The sequence below is a fragment of the Prionailurus bengalensis genome, chromosome C2, assembly GCF_016509475.1.
Source record: "Prionailurus bengalensis isolate Pbe53 chromosome C2, Fcat_Pben_1.1_paternal_pri, whole genome shotgun sequence".
NCBI classification, from domain to species: domain Eukaryota; kingdom Metazoa; phylum Chordata; class Mammalia; order Carnivora; family Felidae; genus Prionailurus; species Prionailurus bengalensis.
In genome coordinates, this window is record NC_057350.1 from 154043954 (window position 1) to 154061012 (window position 17059).

Sequence of the window (17059 nt, forward strand, 5' to 3'; positions counted from 1 at the left end):
ACTTCTAGTAAGTTCCCAGAAGATGCTGACGCTACTGGCCCAGGAACTGTAGTTTCAGAGGCACTGATCTGGTCCAAGTCCTGCTTTTACAGTTTGAGGTAACAGAGAAGACGAAGTGAATTTTCCCCAAACCAAATGATGTAACTTACAGAAAGGGCTGTTCTTACTACACCACCCAGCTGATCAGGTTTCTCCATAACTTACAGCTGATCTCTTGCTAATCCTGTTTGAGGACATCTGTGTACCTCTTTTCTGCCCCAGCATTTGGTCCTGCAAAACTTTATCCTCCCACCCCGCCCCCCCCCCCCGAATAGTCCTCCCTGTTTTCTGTCTCCAGAAGGGCATCATGTCCTAAGAAATGAGAGGAAAGACGGTGGCCGCAAAGAGACAGATAAAGGAAAGGGGATGGAGGAAAGGTCAAGAATGGAACTCAAGGCAAAAATGGAGTATGAAGGAGAATAAAAAAGATGTATAGAGGTGTAGAGACAGAAGGTAGATTAGTGGTTGCCTGGGGCCGGGATACGGGAAATGCGGCAGGCAGAAGAATGGCCTCCCGAGACGTCCCTGTCCCCAAATCCAAGGAACCAAATCGTGAACACGCTACATGGCAAGGGGGAATCTAAGGTTGCTAATCAGTGTCCCTTGAAATGAAGAGAGTACGTTGGACTATCCAGGTGGGTGTAATGTAACCACAAGGGTCCTTATACAGGGAAGAGGGAGACGGTCAGAATCAGGGAGGTGAACTTTGAGAAAGACGCAGCTGGCCATTGCCGGCTTTGAAGATGAAGGGGACCATGAGTCAAAGAATGCAGCAGCCCGTAGAAGCCGGAAAAAGTAAGACAGATTTTCCCCTCGTGGCTTCAGAAAGGAACAGAGCCCTGCTGGCACCTTGATTTTTGCCCGACGAGACCCATTTTGAACTTCTGACCCTCTGGAACTGTACGGTAATACATTTATATTGTTCTCAGCCACCGAGTTTGTGGTCATTTCTTACAGCGGCAATAGAAACGCCAACACGGGGAGTGACTGCTCAAGACTGTGGAGCTCCTTTTCGGGGGGTGACGAAAACGGTCTAAAATTAGGTGACGATGATGGTTGCACGACTCTGTAAACAAGCCAAAAATCCATAAACTGCACACTTTAAACGGGTGAACTTCACGGGAGAAAAACGGTAGCTCGATAAAGATGTTATTGCTTTAAAAAAAGCAAAACATGGGTAGAATCAAGAAACAGAAGCAGCTAAAGGCTGCTCTGGGGCCTGGGGACTAGAGACAGAACTCGGGGGTTCAAGGCGTCTCTGAAGTTGGGGTCAGAAGGGCAGAGCCGGGAGGGGAAGGGAAATCTGGCCAGGTCTGCAGACACCGACAGGACGTTTCAGGATCGAGCTCCAGCCCGCCCGTCCCTAGAAAACCGCGTGCTCATGGTTTCTGCCGTAGTTGGTTCTGCTTCAAAGCGCAGGGACATGACGGAGGGGGGGGAGCAGTCCTTGCCAGCTCTTGATTCCAAAAGAACAAAATCCACCAAAGACAACCGCCCCAAGACGGTTCCCCAAGAAAAGGAAGGAGTATCTAACCACAACTGAAGGAACGAATTGGAAGTGAAACATGAGCGCGCAGAATTGGAAAGACAATTATTGACTCGTCTGACGGAATCCCGACGAAAAGCATGAGGCAGGGGGGTGGAGGGGGGGGAGAAAGAAGAAAGTGGTTCTGCTCTGCGCTAGTTCACTCACTACCGCAGGACGGGTGAGAGGGCCCCGTGTTACCACGGTTATTTTTTAACGAACGCCTTAAGCTTGGATTCTCCGCCAATGTTCTCGTGCGGCAGATGTGTTCTTTTCCACTGTTATTTTTCGGGCGAGAAAAATGATGAACGCTCGATGAAAAAAAGACAGCCTATCAGGGCTCAACAGACGATTGTGTTCCTGTTGAGAAAAGTTTGATGGAAGGCAGAAGGCAGGCCCAAGGCTAGTATTTCTGCCTTCCACCTGTCTGCGTCTGCAGTGAAGTCTTTAAACAATTAGTAGCTCGTTGAATAATAGCTTTGGAAAAGACAGAAAGACCACGCGATACGGAAAGTCTTATGCCCTTCCTCAGGAGCGATGCTGCCAGAATTAGGAAATACGGAACAGATTTATCCACATTCCTGATCTTACCCTCCCCCCCTAGCTCCGTTCCTTGGTCATTAGGACCATCAGCCTGGTCGGTGGCCTTCCTACATTTCAGTCATAGTAGTGACGATCAGATCAGAAAGATGAGTCACCAGAGCACCCTCAAGGAAACTGTCAGCTTTGCTGACACAAGAGGATCGCCTTCTAATCGACGACACACGCTATCCATGTTTGGGACTCAGTCAGCTCCCCTAATCCTGAACGGAATGCCGTGTACTTCCTCAGGCAACTGCTAATCAAGAGATTTATCTAAGGGGCATGGCCCGGCCACTCATTCCTGGCCCCCTTCTCCAGCCTGTATCCTATGTCAGGTCAGATGTGAAGAAAGCTTTTTGCTTGAATACCAGACTTTAAGCTCCCTGCAAAAATGCCTTCAGAGAAACACGACTTAACCGCATGCCCTCAGATGCGTTGATCTTTCTCTCCTTCTTTCATTTTAGAGGGTGATAAGAACACTTTTGGATCTTCAGTATAACTCCGACTCTTGTCTTTTCTCTTAACACCTATACCCTCTCCATTAATGGTGTGTGTCACGTGAACCCTTCTGAGTCATTTTCTGGACTGTATCTTTTGTTGGAAGACACCTCCAAAACTTACCGCTAAGAGTGGGTAATTAAAGTGATTTAAGTGAACGAAATCACTCCATCTGGTCTTTATCTGTTTTCTATCCAATTACAAAAAACAATGGAGAAAAATAAACTAATTCTGAGAAGCAATTCAGAAACACAGAGGTCCTACTCACAGCAATCACTGTGAGGCTTCGAAAGCAGGTCTAACCCCATCTTCCCCTTTTCCCTGGAAACTAAGCACAGGGTGTGACATTTAGGGCTTAGCTGGTCAGGAAGCACCTCCTCTCTGAGCTGGGAACATGCATCCCTCATCACAGTTTTAGAGGTCTCTTGCCTGGAACAACACTTTAGAGAGAGGAAGACCATTGTTTGGGAGATCCCACAAATGTTTCACCGCCTCGTTCTCTGGATCCACACCCCATGATTATTCTCATCCCTTCAGTCCACCTAGGAGTGGCCACGGGGAAAGAAAATAGTAATTATTGGTCATGGCAGTCGATGCCAGACCGGAAAACCATCTTCTCCATGGGGATGAATGGGTAGAGGCCGGGGGCAGCTCTAGGAGCTGGAATGGAGAGATATGGGGTGTCGGTTCCAGCGCACCATGGGTCAGCCAGGTTCATCTCCCTTCACTTCATCCACAGCTCCTGGCAGGGGGCTTGGCCACACAGGATTGTCCCGTCAGAGCCTGACCAGTGTTCGCCAACTGAGGAGAATGGACTGGATGAGGCCGAGGTCCCTCTAGCTTAACACACAAAGATGTTCATGTTGAACAGTGCTGGCCTGAGAATTTATACTTCACAATGAGGGTCGGCAAACTGTCCTGTAGGCCAAATCTGGCCTGCCACCTGTTTTTGGCATGGGCTGCAAGCTAAGAATGGTTTTACACTTTCAAATAGTTGGGAAAAAAAAATAGATAGATAGATAGATAGATAGATAGATAGATAGATACTGTGTGGCCCACAAAGCCTAAAATCCTTACCTGCTGGCCCCTGGCAGAAGATGTTTGCCCACCCTGGTCTAGAGAAGGAATGGTGGTCCTTATGATGTCCAGGGTCCACACCAGGTGGACCTGCTGAAAATGGTGCTTCTATGACCAGGGAGAGCCAGCCACGGCTCCGTGAGGGAGCAGCACGCTGCTTCCCGTGGGGAGCTTACGCATTCTCCCACCACTTTGCTATCGGAAGACCGCACTTGTGAATGGCTGTCCCTGTCCCTTCAGGCCGAGTCAGCATGAAGAACCCCAGGAAAAAGGGGACAAAGCAAATGCACGAGGCTGCCCTCCCCATAAGCTGAATAATGATGGAGAACTCAAAGGGATCCTTTGGGGCCAGTTGGGTTGGGATGCTGGCCAGAGGCCTTCTTGGGGAAGGCTGGGGTTTATCACACAGTTCTCCTTCCAAGTGTTGAAAAGCAGAGGGGTCTATACAGCAGACAGGGAAGGGATTAATTCTGCGTGGTTACGGGAAACACCCCCCCCCCCCCCCCCCCAGCCACACACACACTACACTCTAGCCAAGCAGGCTGGGACAATTTCTCCTGGAAAGAGCCTAGTTCTTTAGCTGTTTTTCAGTAGAAGATCCATCTCATGGGCCCTTCCGTGGGCCCTCAGTGACAGAGACCGTCTCCAGGGGTGGGTACCTGAAGGGTGATGTTGAGGGGCTGAAAGTGACACTCCGTGTCATCCAGCTGAATGAAGTTGGATGCATCCACAGACTCGCCGTACACAAAGGAGGTTGGAGACATGATTCTGAAAGAGGAAAGCATTTAATCCGTCACCCTAAACCTCGGTCAAGCAACCCATGGTCACAGTTGTCCTGAGAACCCAAACCTCTGTCTCTATTTAATCTAGAACCTTGCTCCCTCCAGTGTCTTCACCAAACCCTTCCCTTCTGGAATTGTTACTTCTTTTTCCTATAAAAGGACACAGCCAGATTTATGTTTTCCTAAACAGAAGCTTCCAGGAATGTCTTGTTTTATATTAAATCAATAAACTACACATACAAATATGTACTGAGATTACATTTCTAAAAGGAAGACGACGACAATAGTAGCTTTGAGTTCAGCTGTTTGTTGTTGTTTTTTTTTTTTAAACTGGATCACAAAATTATACGTGTTCTGTTTTATCATTTGAAAAACATTTTGGGGATTGAGGAATAACACGACAAGCTTTTAAGAAATAAATATAAATGAATTATGTATCTGGTGTCCTACACCCCACTCCGACAGATTCATTAAAACAACTTAAATGTCAGACTACCAAAACCACGAGAAATTAGGTATTAAAAGCTGAGTCTGTTCAATGATAGCATTTTTCTCCAGACTTCAAACAGTGGCTATTTAAGATGTGGTTAAGAATTCGAGCTCAGTTTGTAGCGATGCTTTCCACATTGCCCATGTGAACAAAACTGAGACGACACCAAGCTCGGACTCACTTGAATTCCGAGACAAATCACGGATTCTAGATGACATTCTAGAAGCCACTCGCTTGCCCAGACACGGTAACGTAAGATTTCTGGTACCAAACCTGAACGGACAGCAATTCATCTACTTCCAACGTACATGTATTATTTTAGAAATGTAGTGAGTTTCTGGAGTTACCAAATGGCAAGAACTGATTCCTTTAAACTAGCCTTGTTTTACGTTCCTGGAAAGGTCAGAGGTTGACTCGTGTGTGTGTGTGTGTGTGTGTGTGTGTGTGTGTAACTGATGGCTTCAGTGGGGGCTGTTAACGCCTCCACAATGAGGCCTCCTAGGGCCTGACAACAGGATCCAGTGTTTTCTCTTTCCTCCCCAAGGGCAGGGCTTGGTTCAGGCCATATTCTCCCCGTGCCTCTGATGAGGCAAGTAAATAAACTGCACGTGGTTAAAAATAGAACAGAGGCAAATCTATGCTAACTTGCAAATATATTCCTCTGATGCCCCCCCCCCCCTCTCAAAGACTTGACGAAAGCCCAGGGTGCAAGCACGCCCAGAGGCTCGTTGCAGGCACCCAGCGGCATGTGAACTCTTGCAGAATGGCCCTTCTGCAATGCGTTATCGCTTCCCCTTCTAGCCAAGGCCGGGACCCAGAAGCACTTGAGAAGTGAAAAATGAGAAACTCTGAACCTCTAAGAAAGTTCAGCTTGCATCGGGGCAGGGGTTCAGTGGGTCCTCATTTGATCTACACTTAACTGTGCAAATCCTTTTTCCACTATCAAAGAGGTATGTGCTCTATTTTCTGAAGCCAGAAACAGGAACTGAGTTCTCATTTTTCCAGGCCTGGGCTTTGGCTGAAAACCACCCGGGTTGCTTTGCGTCCCTGCAGCCCGCGGCCTGCAGCCCTGCCTTCCAACGCCAGCAACGCTGAGTGGCCGTGGACTTCCCCCTGGGCAGACGCCGTGCCCGTTGGATTTGTTCCCTGCCCATTCCGGACCACCACAGACGTCGGGCAGAGCCACCGCAGGCTCTGCAGAAGGGGTTAACAGAAACATGCAAAGCCAGCGCTGACTGTGAAGCTGATCGGAAAGGTGGACCTTTCTGCAAGCCAGCCAGGGTCGTTGGGACACATCTGGCTGTAACCTCTGGCCCAGCAGCGTTCGGCTGAGATTTGAATCCCAGACATCATGACCCTCTGGAGGGGTGGGTGCCGGGAAAACACGCACATTAAGGTGTACAGAACGCTCAAAGAAATTATGGGGCTTCACCTTGCTGTCCAACTTCTTGTGTTACCCAGCAGGTGGGTGGGTAGCTGGGAAAGAGGAGGAAACAAGGAGGGAGGAGGGCACGGGCCAGTAGCTCTAGCTTTTGCCCTGCCTTTCAAAGCTGGGAAGAAGCGGGACCGGCAGGGCCCCGGACTCCCGGCTACTCATGCAAATACAAGCAAGGCCCGGTGTGCCACCGCGGGGTCCCCCTGTGTTTTGGCCGGCCTGGCTACTCACCCAGTGATGGACGTGTCCACCTCGTGCATCAGCGGCACCGTCAGCGTGAGGGTGTTGTCATGCAGGGACTCGGAGCGCTCCACGTTGCCACTGCGCGGGAGGGAGAGGGGTGAGTGCCGGTCAGTGCTAGCTACCCGGCAGCAGTTAGACCTCAGTCCGTCACCCTCCGAGGGCTGACTGTGCACCTTACATGTCCTCAGTTCTGTTTCCGGTCCCTGTACAGAGTCACGGTGGGCACTGTGTTGTCCCGGTTGCGATCCCCTTCCCAAGACGTGAGTACAGGTAGTGTGTCGGGGAGGTGACCCCCGGAGACACCAGTTGGGAGTGGAAGAGGGAGACAGGGAAGGGAAGGAAGATGAAGAAGGCACATGGTGCAGGCGGTCGGCTCTGTACTGGGGTTGGTCTGGCTACGGGCATCTGGGAGGCAGCGTGGAACACACAGCTCGTCTTCCCAGGGAGGTGGGTCTTTGTCCACGGACTCCTGAGACCCGCCACTCGGGGGACAGGGAGCATGCATTTCCTGGCACCTGCCCCACACACCCAAGTGGGTGGGCTCTGGCCAGAGAAAGCCTCGGCAGAGGGGCAGGTGCTGGGAGCTGAAAGCTGGCCGGTGGGTGCAGGGGCAAGGGGAGTGCTGAACGCTTATGGCGGGACACCGCCAGCGCATGCGACTTCTGTAAGTGCTTGTTCCGCGAGCGGCGGGCCGGCAAGGTGCGGGCACTGTCGCTGGGAAAGGGTCTGCTGGACTTGAGCAGCTGCTGCCCAGCTGGGGGCCTCACCCACCAGCCATGGAGCCGAGCAGCCGAGCCCGGGAGAGAGGCCCTGGCCAATCCTGTCATGAGAAAGATCACGGGGGCTCCCTCTGGAGACTTCTGACTGCGGCATGTCCACATACAGGTGTCCCCTTTGGAGTGAGAGAGGGGAGTGTTGTGAGGTCTTTCTGGAAAGGGGAGGGCAAGGAGGCTGATGCTGTTGGGTGGCCGCTTTGTGCCAGGCATATTGCACAGCATGATCTCACTGGGTCCTAAGAGGAACCCCGGAAGGGATCACCCACCTCTGACAGGTAAGGAGCAGCTCAGACAGATTAGGGAGCTTGCCCAAAGGGACCCAGAGCAAACCAGGTCAGTCTGACTCCCAAACGAGGGCTTTTCCATTGTGATTCCTCCTCCAAATCTGATAGGAGATTTGGGAGGTTGTGGAGAGGGAGGAAGAAGACGGGACTTGCTTTTACTATTTTGTTACATTTCCCAGATGATGGGTTCCACCACATGGCCTGAGTGTGGGACCCCGGCTGGAAGCCAAGCTCATCTTCCAGGGGTGGAATGCAGTAGCCCGGAGCCCTGCTGAGGTTTGGGCACGGCTCACTGGATGGCTCCCCACCACCCCCATTCCCTGAGGCAGGCAGAGTTCCTGCCTGCTCCCTGCCCTCCCTCCGCCCCCACTGCCTTCCTCTCCCACCAGCAAGTGCTAAAGGCAACAATACTTAAATAGCAGCCCACATCCCCACTCCCTCTTTCTCCTATTGTTCTGAAACAATGGTGCTCTGTGACTCTGACCCCTGGCTCTTCATCCGTCTTCCGCATATGGGGTGACATCCATCACTCAGAGGGCAGCCAGTCTGATGAAGCCGGATTGTCAGGTGTCCACCTGGCCTCTCCATCCCCGGCGGGGGCGGGGGGGGGGGGCAATAAAAGCCTTAGAATCACTGCTAGAGGCCCACCAGGCTGCAGAATGGATGGGACAGTCACGCCCTGGCCTGCCCCCTCCCCACACCCGGCATCCTGCCAGGTCTGAGTAATGGGTTCCTGAAGGAAGCCCCACCCCTTGCCCTACCAAATGTGCAGCCACCTGTGGCTGCTGGCCGCTCGGGCCCAACGGGTCTCATCTGTCATCGAGTGACTGCTCCAGACCGACTGAAGTTGAAAAGTTGAGATACAGAGGCCAGACATCAAAAGGCTTCCGGTCACTCTGCAAGCTCGTGACTTGGGATGCTTTCCCAGGGTCTGCAGAGCCAGGCTGCTGAGAGAGCTCCGGAGGACTGTTTAGCCTCAACTTTATGTCCTCCTAAATCCACAAGTAGGCAGGAGATCTTCAAAGGGTGGCGACGGGGAGGACTGAACGATTGATATTTTAACTGTGGCTTTCAAGATAAGGGGCTTTAGGGGTCTTTCAGTCAAAGCAGGGAGTCAAGAGCTGAGGCCGCCCTCTGGGGCAGTGAGACCAGTTTTCCCACCATCTGCTAATATGCCGCGGCATGTTTAACATATAATACAGCTTCCTTAACGTTTGTGATTTAAATGCTAGAAGATTCTATTTCAGTTACGTAAGCTGCCACTACTACGCGTCCCCTGATGCGATGTAGCAGTATTAATGCACAAAAGGGGGTGTTCTTGATTTTAGCAAGTTATTAGCATGATTTCTTATGTGCCCAGCACTGCATTGAGACGTAGTACCCGCTTAACAGGTGTTTGCTGAGTGGAAATGTGCCCAGTCTAGAGGCAGGGACCCCGGATAGTGGTTCTCAGCCTTGGCTGCTTCTTAGAATCACCTGATGAGACTATTTCAAGCTGCCGAAGCTCAGATCTCATGCAGACCAATAGACCCGAATTTCTGGTCCGCAGGTAGCTTTGAAAGCCCCCTGGGGTGATTCCAATGGGCACAGCTGGAGTCTATGGACATGTGATTCTAACAGATGGAGTTTTCACCGGGGTGCCCGGGGCTCTCCTTCTCTGACCACTGATTAGCTCTGGGTGGGGTTGGAAGGCAGGTGGAGTTTCCTCTTTTTAACCGGAGGAGAAGTCGCTTCCAATGTCATTTATTTCCTGCCCAGGAATATCGACTGTCCCAGGTGGAGAGGGACGGAGAGTGCACCCTGATGGGTCTGCCCGACCACAGGGTTTTCTGTGGATCCAAGACTCAGCAGGAGAATGAGAATTTCCAGGTTTGATCGGCCATTTGCCTCCTTTTATTAAATTCAACGATCTCGTGCTCGGTGGGCAAACTGTGGCACGCGTCGCTGCCCACTTCAAACACTTTCTGCCTTTGGGATGGAGGGCGGACTTCCTGAGCTACGTGGGCCTTCCGTGGCCCAGCCGGATCTCCTCCGTCAGTCGTCTTCCCCAGCCTTCCCTAGAGATGGCTCGCGAACCCCCCTGTTCCCTGCAATGCCCACCACCCGCGTGGGTCTTAGGCTCTCCTGTGTGAGCTCTCGACGCCGTGCCTCCGCGTCCTCAGCCTGAAAACACACTCTTCTGGTAAATGCCATCCCCCGGGGAAGCCATTCTGGGTTCTAGCGATGGGAACAGAGTCCACCTTCTCTATGCCTTGTATTCAGTTCTGTTAGGTCGCAGTCACGTTTTAGGTGGCCGGGAACCGTGTGATCTTCAAACAGTACGCATGGGAAACAACCAAGTCTCATACAAGCCCCGCCAGTGGTCGCAAGCCCCGCCAGTGGTCATCGGCGTCGAAACGCTAGTAGCCCGTGGCGCGGTCCCCCCTTGCCAGGCTAGAAGGGTCTGCAGCATTTCCGGGCTTGCTGGGCTGGCTGTGAACAATCACGGCTGTTGGTATCGACGTCTACTTTTTACATGCGCTTAGTGTTTGTTCACCACGTCCGACTAGTGCTGAACCGAAGGCCAGAGAGTCATTGCCTCTGGAGCGGATGTCGGACACGACAACGCGAGGGAAAGAGAGCCAAATAAACACTGTGACATGCGGTGCTCTTGGTTTTAGGAGAGAGAACATTCTCCGAAATGTTAGTGATAATGCTTTAAAAAAAAAAAAAGAAAGAAAGAAAATACAGAAAGCGGCACCGAAGCCAAAAGAGGCGACCGTGGTGGTGGACGGAGGGGCTCTGAAAATGTATGCTTCCGGCATCCAGTCGTTCCCAAGGGAAAGTGAATCTGAATGCTGCGAGCTTTATTTTTATTTTTATTTTTTTTTAATGTTTTTTTTTCAACGTTTATTTATTTTTGGGACAGAGAGAGACAGAGCATGAACGGGGGAGGGGCAGAGAGAGAGGGAGACACAGAATCGGAAACAGGCTCCAGGCTCTGAGCCATCAGCCCAGAGCCCGACGCGGGGCTCGAACCCATGGACCGCGAGATCGTGACCTGGCTGAAGTCGGACGCTTAACCGACTGCGCCACCCAGGCGCCCCTGAATGCTGCGAGCTTTAAATAACACGGAGACTGAGGAAGGCCTCAAAGGAAAACAAAAGCGAAGGGCAGTGGGAGATACAATCAGGGCCTCTTTGTGTCTGCATCTCACCGGATGTGCCTGCTGGTCTGTGCTCGTCGGGGACCGACCTGAGCTTCCCAAACCAGCGGCTGGAGATGGAGATGGGATACCTGAGGGCAAAGCCATTGGTGAGGGGCCCGGCATGGACTGCAGAGAACGGGAAGACTCAGGGCTTGGGAAGGATCTCAGTCCGAGACTCTGGGGAATTGGTGCGTCTGTGAAAATTCAACAATCCCTGGGGGGGTGGGGGGTGGGTGATAGTGTGTTGGCTCCGATGCATGGTTTGGCTGGGGTATAAAAGATGCCAAGATTCAGAGGAAAGCACCAGACCAGGATTTCCTACGGTCGGGGGCAAAAAATCCAAGCTTAAATGTCAAGGATGTACTAGCAGAGAAAGGAGGATTTCTGGAGAAACAGCTTTTAGAGAGAAGTGCTCGTGAGGGCAGGGTGTCTGCCCTTTCAGGCTTCAGGGCACCTTGATCAGCACAGGGTGCTGTGGGGTGGGGGGTGGGGTGCATCCCCAGAGAATGTAGGGGAAGGCGTCTGGCTTTCCCTCTCCTGGCCCAGTGAAGAGAGAGGGGCATGAAGAATCCAGAGACCAGCAGGGCCGAGGCTACTGAGTAAGGACTCTGTGTGAGAGCCCGTGTGGGGTCCCCTTTGGTCCCGTCCCTGAGGGTAGCCTCAGCTGAACGGGTCTCTAGCTGTGGACAGGCTGAGGTTGGAGGATATGAGGAGGGAGAGCAGCTGAGAACCCGGAGCAGGGGGCTGGCTGTGCAAAGGCAAGAGTTAGCTTGCAAACACCCCTGCGGCCGGGGGAGTGCAGACACCAGCACCTGTTAAGGGACGGGCACTTTTCCTGCTTCACACACACCTCCCACAAGCCCTGCTGCGAGCCTGGGGGGCTCAGGAACTCTCCCAGGGAAAGAGGGGGCAGGAGCAGCATCCCTGGAGGAAAGCAAGACCATTCCCGAGAGAGACAGAGACAGAGACAGAGAGAGAGAGAGAGAGAGAGAGAGAGAGAGAGGCAGGTAGGTTTCCCTTCTGCCGCTTGCCCACCCTAAGGGGCGAGAGCCTTCACTTTAAATCAAATTTTGATTATTTCAAGGGACACCTTAATCACAGGTTTGTGAATCTGCTGTGAGGCTTGAAGTGACTGAGACCTCAGAATGCACAGGACTGTCCTGGACCCCCTCCTAGGACAGCCAAAGAACCAACCCCCCCCCCCACCCCCGAGTGGGCTTAAAGAGAGTACAGGCCAAAAAGAAGATGCTTTAGGACTGCCGACGAATGCGTCCCGCTTGCTGGATGAATCCCGCTGTCCCCTGGTCTCTCACTGACGTTATGCAGTCATTTGCTCATTACCTGTCCCCCTGCCACCAGCCCACTGGTTCCCCAAGAGGAGGGGCTGTGCCAGTGTCTTACGCAGCACACTGGCTTGTGGGAAGTGCTGGGACATTTGCAGACTGAAGGGGCGAAGCGTGCCTGCCCTCGCTAGTTCCTCTCTCCTCCCCTGTAGGAAGCTGCGTGTCTGCCTCCAATCTGGAGCCTTCTTGAGACGGTTTGGGATGCAAGACTCCCCCTCACTCATCCAGGATCCCTCTCAGCCCCAGTTTGGTCCTTTGCCCATGACAGCCACTTGGCGATCGTGCACGGGGGATGGGCAGATGGTCCCAAGCATGACTCTTGCTGTATCTGGGAGCTGGAGACGTGGCTGAGCCGGTGCCTGTTATCCCGTGCGGCACGTCGCCCCTAAGCTGGCCCCAACGGGGCTCATTTGAAGAGTCCAGGACATGTCACTCTCTAGAATTGTCATTCTCAGCTCCTGAGGGCATTCTCCTCATAGGAAGGCTTGGGTTAGTTTCATGAAGCTGAGCTCGCTGTCTCCCTCTGCACCCCAGATCCTGTGGATTTTCAGGTCTGAACCCTGTGCCAATAACCTTGTGACTCCACAGAGCATCTTTCCCTGGTTGACTTTCGGTCCTTGACCGCTCACTCGGTGTCTGGCCTTCCGACTTCCTGGCCTCTATTAATCATGCAGGTTCTTCGTTTTGTTTTCTCACCTTTTTCAGTGGTCCTTGCCTGACCTTGGTCTTCAGGGCGTTTGGTTCAGATCTCCAGACAACCTCCAGAATGGACTTAGGACTCGTGGCATGAAAGTTTGTTTGGAGGTTAAGGCAACTATAGATAAGACATGATAACTGAAAGCAATGCGTGATCCTTGACCGGACTGTGGACCAGTGAAAAGTGACTGAAGAGTCACTGGGACGACTGGGACAACTGGAACACAGACTGTAGATAACAGCATTGTATCAGCAGTCAAATTTCCTGAATTTGCTAACTCTATGTGGTTATTTAAGGGAATGGCTTCCTTCGGAGGACGTGCACCCTGAGGTACTTACGGGAGGGAGGCATGACTTCTGCAACTTACTTCCAGATGATTAAGAAACACACACACACACACACACACACACACACACACACACACACACACACAGAATGAGAAAGCAAATGGAGCAAAGTGTGGCCGCCGGGTGATGCCGGGCAAAGGCTATGTGGGAGTTCCTTGAATTACACTTGGCAACATTTCCGGTGAGTTTAAAAAATCATTTCCAGAAAAAGAAAATTCAAATCACAAAGGTATAGGCTTGGGTGTCCACCCTACAGCTCAATCGAAGCTTTTTTTTTTTCCCCTATTCACCCACCTAAATACCTCTCCATCCATCCCAGCTGTCAGCCGACCGCTACCCCGATGGCGCTTCAAGGTGCGCGTGGGTCCTGGCTTGTGGAGGCAGCTGACAACCCCCGAGACCCTTGGGGCTCGAGGATACATTGCAGAGAGAGGGGCGGGAGCACCCTGCGGAGGGCAGGAGCCGCCCTGCATCATCCCCCACCCTCACTATCGGCCCACAGGTTTTCCAGGACAAGCTCTCTCTTGCGGAGTAGGTCTCGGGGCCTCTGACCACGGGCTCGGCCAGGCCCTCCGACTGCAGGGCCCTCTCCCCACGTCAGGGAATGCAACGGTGTGCTCGTGAGAAAGAGCTGACTCCGTCCGACAACCCACGGGGGAAGTTTGTGAACGAATCCGCCACGTGAGCTTGGCTCAGAATCCTCACCTCTCCCGGTCTGTCTCTCCTTGGCTGTAAAAATCATCAGCTCCGACTGGATGATCCCCAGACACTCCGAGCTCCGTCTGGCCCGGTAGCCGCATAAGCAGAGCTAGACAAGCGCCACCCCTGAGAGACGTGGTTCCACCCCGCGGCCTGGGGCTTCATTGCTCAACTGTTTCTTCCTCCTCAGCGTCCTGAGCCTCATCAAAGCATGACCTGGCCATGTCCTCTCCCATGTGCATAACTCTGTTATCTTTGAAAAAAAAATGAAATCCCCCTTACCTCTGAGCGGTAACGATGAAGCTAAGAACTTCCTCTTCCCCAGACACGTGGCTGGTGTCAAAGATCACGCTGAATTCATACTAGGGGGAAAAGAAAGTGACACCTGGTGTTAGCAGGCATTCTGAACCTAACCGCTACAGGCTTCTGCAGTTTATGACCTCTGGAAGCCCACTTGCATGACAAGCTTTATTTTTCACGTGTATCTTTCTGGTTGCCAGGCCAGAGATACAGCTTTAGCAGTAAAGCCAAGCCCGGAGGGTGCCCTGGTGAGGGGCACGCTGTCCTTTTCAGCAGCTGGGGTTCCCTAGGAAGTGATAGGCTTGTCCTTTAAACCAGGCACCTTTCTAAATATCACTCACACACCATCTTCCTAAAGTCTGCAACATCTGCATATCGTATCACCTGTGTCATCTACTTTGTACTTTCCCTGCCTTACTCTTTTTGTTTAAAGACTTTTTTTTAAGTTTATTTATTTTGACAGAGAGAGAGTAGGGGGGAACAGAGAGAGACAGAGAGAGAGACCCAAGCAGGCTTCGTGTTGTTAGCAAGGAGTCCGATGCAGGGGTTGATCTTATGACCTGAGCTGAAATCGAGAGTCGGATGCTTAACCGACTGAGCCACCTAGGGGTCCCTAAAGACAGGAAAATTTCTATTCCCGATCACAGATGGGAACCAGGGTCCCTTACCATTAAGAGAGGACTGTCATAAAAATAAATGAAAACAAAGCATTCTGTTGCCTGCTGAAGGCCCTGAGCCGGAAGGTCCCCTCTATTTTGGTGAGAGGGAGATTAGCAAGTGACAGGGAGGTGTGAAACACATGCCAACACTATCAGAGACCTTCTCCTGCATACGATTAGGGAGAAAGGGTGTTGAACAGGTAATGCCTGTCTCACTGAGAGTCAATGTCCTTGAGTGCAGTGTCCCTGTTCTGCCTAAAATAATCTCGGGACCTACAATCGTCTCAGGTACTCCCAGGGGTGAGCATCCTGTGACTGGGGGCAGACTGCCCTGAACAAATGGTTTTCACCAGGTACATATTGGGCATTTGTGGGAATGTGGGAGGGGCCTCTGGGTAGGGGTTATGAAACCAGGCTCCTCCACAAACTATGTGATCTTAACCAAGACATTCAACCTCTTTGCATTTCAACAAAAAGAAGAGGTTGGACAAAGCGATTTTTTTTAATGTTTATTTTTGAGAGGGAGGGAGGGAGGGAGGGAGGGAGGGAAGGAAAGACAGAGTGCAAGCAGGGGAGGGGCAGGGTGGTGGGGGGAGACACAGAATCTGAAGCAGGTCCCAGGCTCTGAGCTGTCAGCACAGAGCCCAACGCAGGGCTCGAACTCATGGACTGAGAGATCATGACCCGAGCCAAAGTCGGATGTTTAACCAACTGAGCTACCCAGGTGCCCCTGGACAAAATGATTCTTAAATTCCACCAAGCTCTGAGAGTCTCTGATTATTTAATATGTAAATATTTGGGTTCCTTTATGACTAATGCTAGGCACTGGTCTAACTTTGCAACACTGGACTCAACTGCCCTGAATGCTACCTGAAGGTAACGGACGTTGGACCATCAAATACAATGTATACTGGACATCCCTCTCTGGACGGAAATTTCTGCTGCAGCAGGGGTTGTTAGTTTCCAGGGAGGGTGGGGCATGGAGACGGGATGGGAAGCAGAGCTGGAGGACACAAAGGAAGGGAAAGTCAAGGGTCTTGTCCCAGCACAGGGTCAGAACTGGCAGGAGATCGGAATTAAACACACTAAAGACCCAGGTGAGGTCAGAAGCCAAAACCAGAGACGGGGGCCTGGGAGAACGGAAGGCCGGAGACTGGGCGGGCTGGTCATGACCGACGGAAACGCGTGGCCTACAAAGCAAGCTGACGGTGCTATCACAAGGCTCTGCAGGTGGTCTGCAGCCTGATGAGCCACAGGGTCTCAGGCACAGGGGAGGGCAAGGTGGGCACGGAGAGAGGCACTTCCTGTCCCCGCTGTGTCATTTCTTGGGCCTTCTCCAGGGACTCACCCCTAGACCTCCTGTCTCCAGGTTTAGGGTCGCTATGGTTTCAGCCTCTGTATGTGGGAGGAAGGTAGCGGCATTACCAAGCTGGGAAAAAAATCCAACTTTCCAAAGTTCATACTTCTGTTGGTTCCCATGACTATTTTGAGAGTTAATGAATTTTGACAAAATTGAATGCTTCCGAATTCAACGTGGCTTTGTTTTCACTATATTCATTTTTATGACTACATACCCTCTCTTTATGGTAAGCGATCCTGGATCCGTACATGGAAGTGACAAAATTTTCCTAACGTAATCTTTAAACTAAAATTAGCCAGACACACCTTAGGTTTGATTTGGGATACAGGCTGGATTTTACAATGAAATGGCAACTGCCACTGTTTTTCAATTAAGTCTATTTTCTGTTGCTGAAAAGATTTCAATTAAATTTGTGTGTGGAGGTGCCATGTATGTTTCCACAGGGCAATCATGTCCAGGGTTCAGGGTGTTCCTCCTTCTCCTCACCCTACCTGGAGTCTAAGGGGATGTGGCCAGGGTCCGGCCAGCTATTTGTCACTTGTTTTCTTTTTTTTTTTTTTTTTTTTTTAATGTTTATTTATTTTCGAGACAGAGAGAGACAGAGCATGAGCAGAGGAGGGTAGAGAGAGAGAGGGACATACAGAATCCGAAGCAGGCTCCAGGCTCTGAGCTGTCAGCACAGAGCCCAACGCGGGGCTTGAACTCACGAGCTATGAGACCATGACCTGAGCTGAAG

The 17059-nt window shown here is 51.8% G+C and overlaps 1 protein-coding gene across 4 annotated transcripts in view; it reads right to left on the minus strand.

Moving 5' to 3' along the window:
* Positions 1–17059, minus strand: part of ITGA9 (integrin subunit alpha 9) — a 361953-nt gene that overhangs the window by 82008 nt on the left and 262886 nt on the right. For all 4 annotated transcript variants that reach the window (XM_043595760.1, XM_043595758.1, XM_043595761.1 and 1 more), the window contains exons 20-22: positions 14287–14366; positions 6660–6749; positions 4381–4489 (exon numbers count right to left, since the gene is read on the minus strand). In XM_043595760.1, the coding sequence (XP_043451695.1) occupies positions 4381–4489; positions 6660–6749; positions 14287–14366 (279 nt within the window). The remainder of the gene's footprint in view (positions 1–4380; positions 4490–6659; positions 6750–14286; positions 14367–17059) is intronic.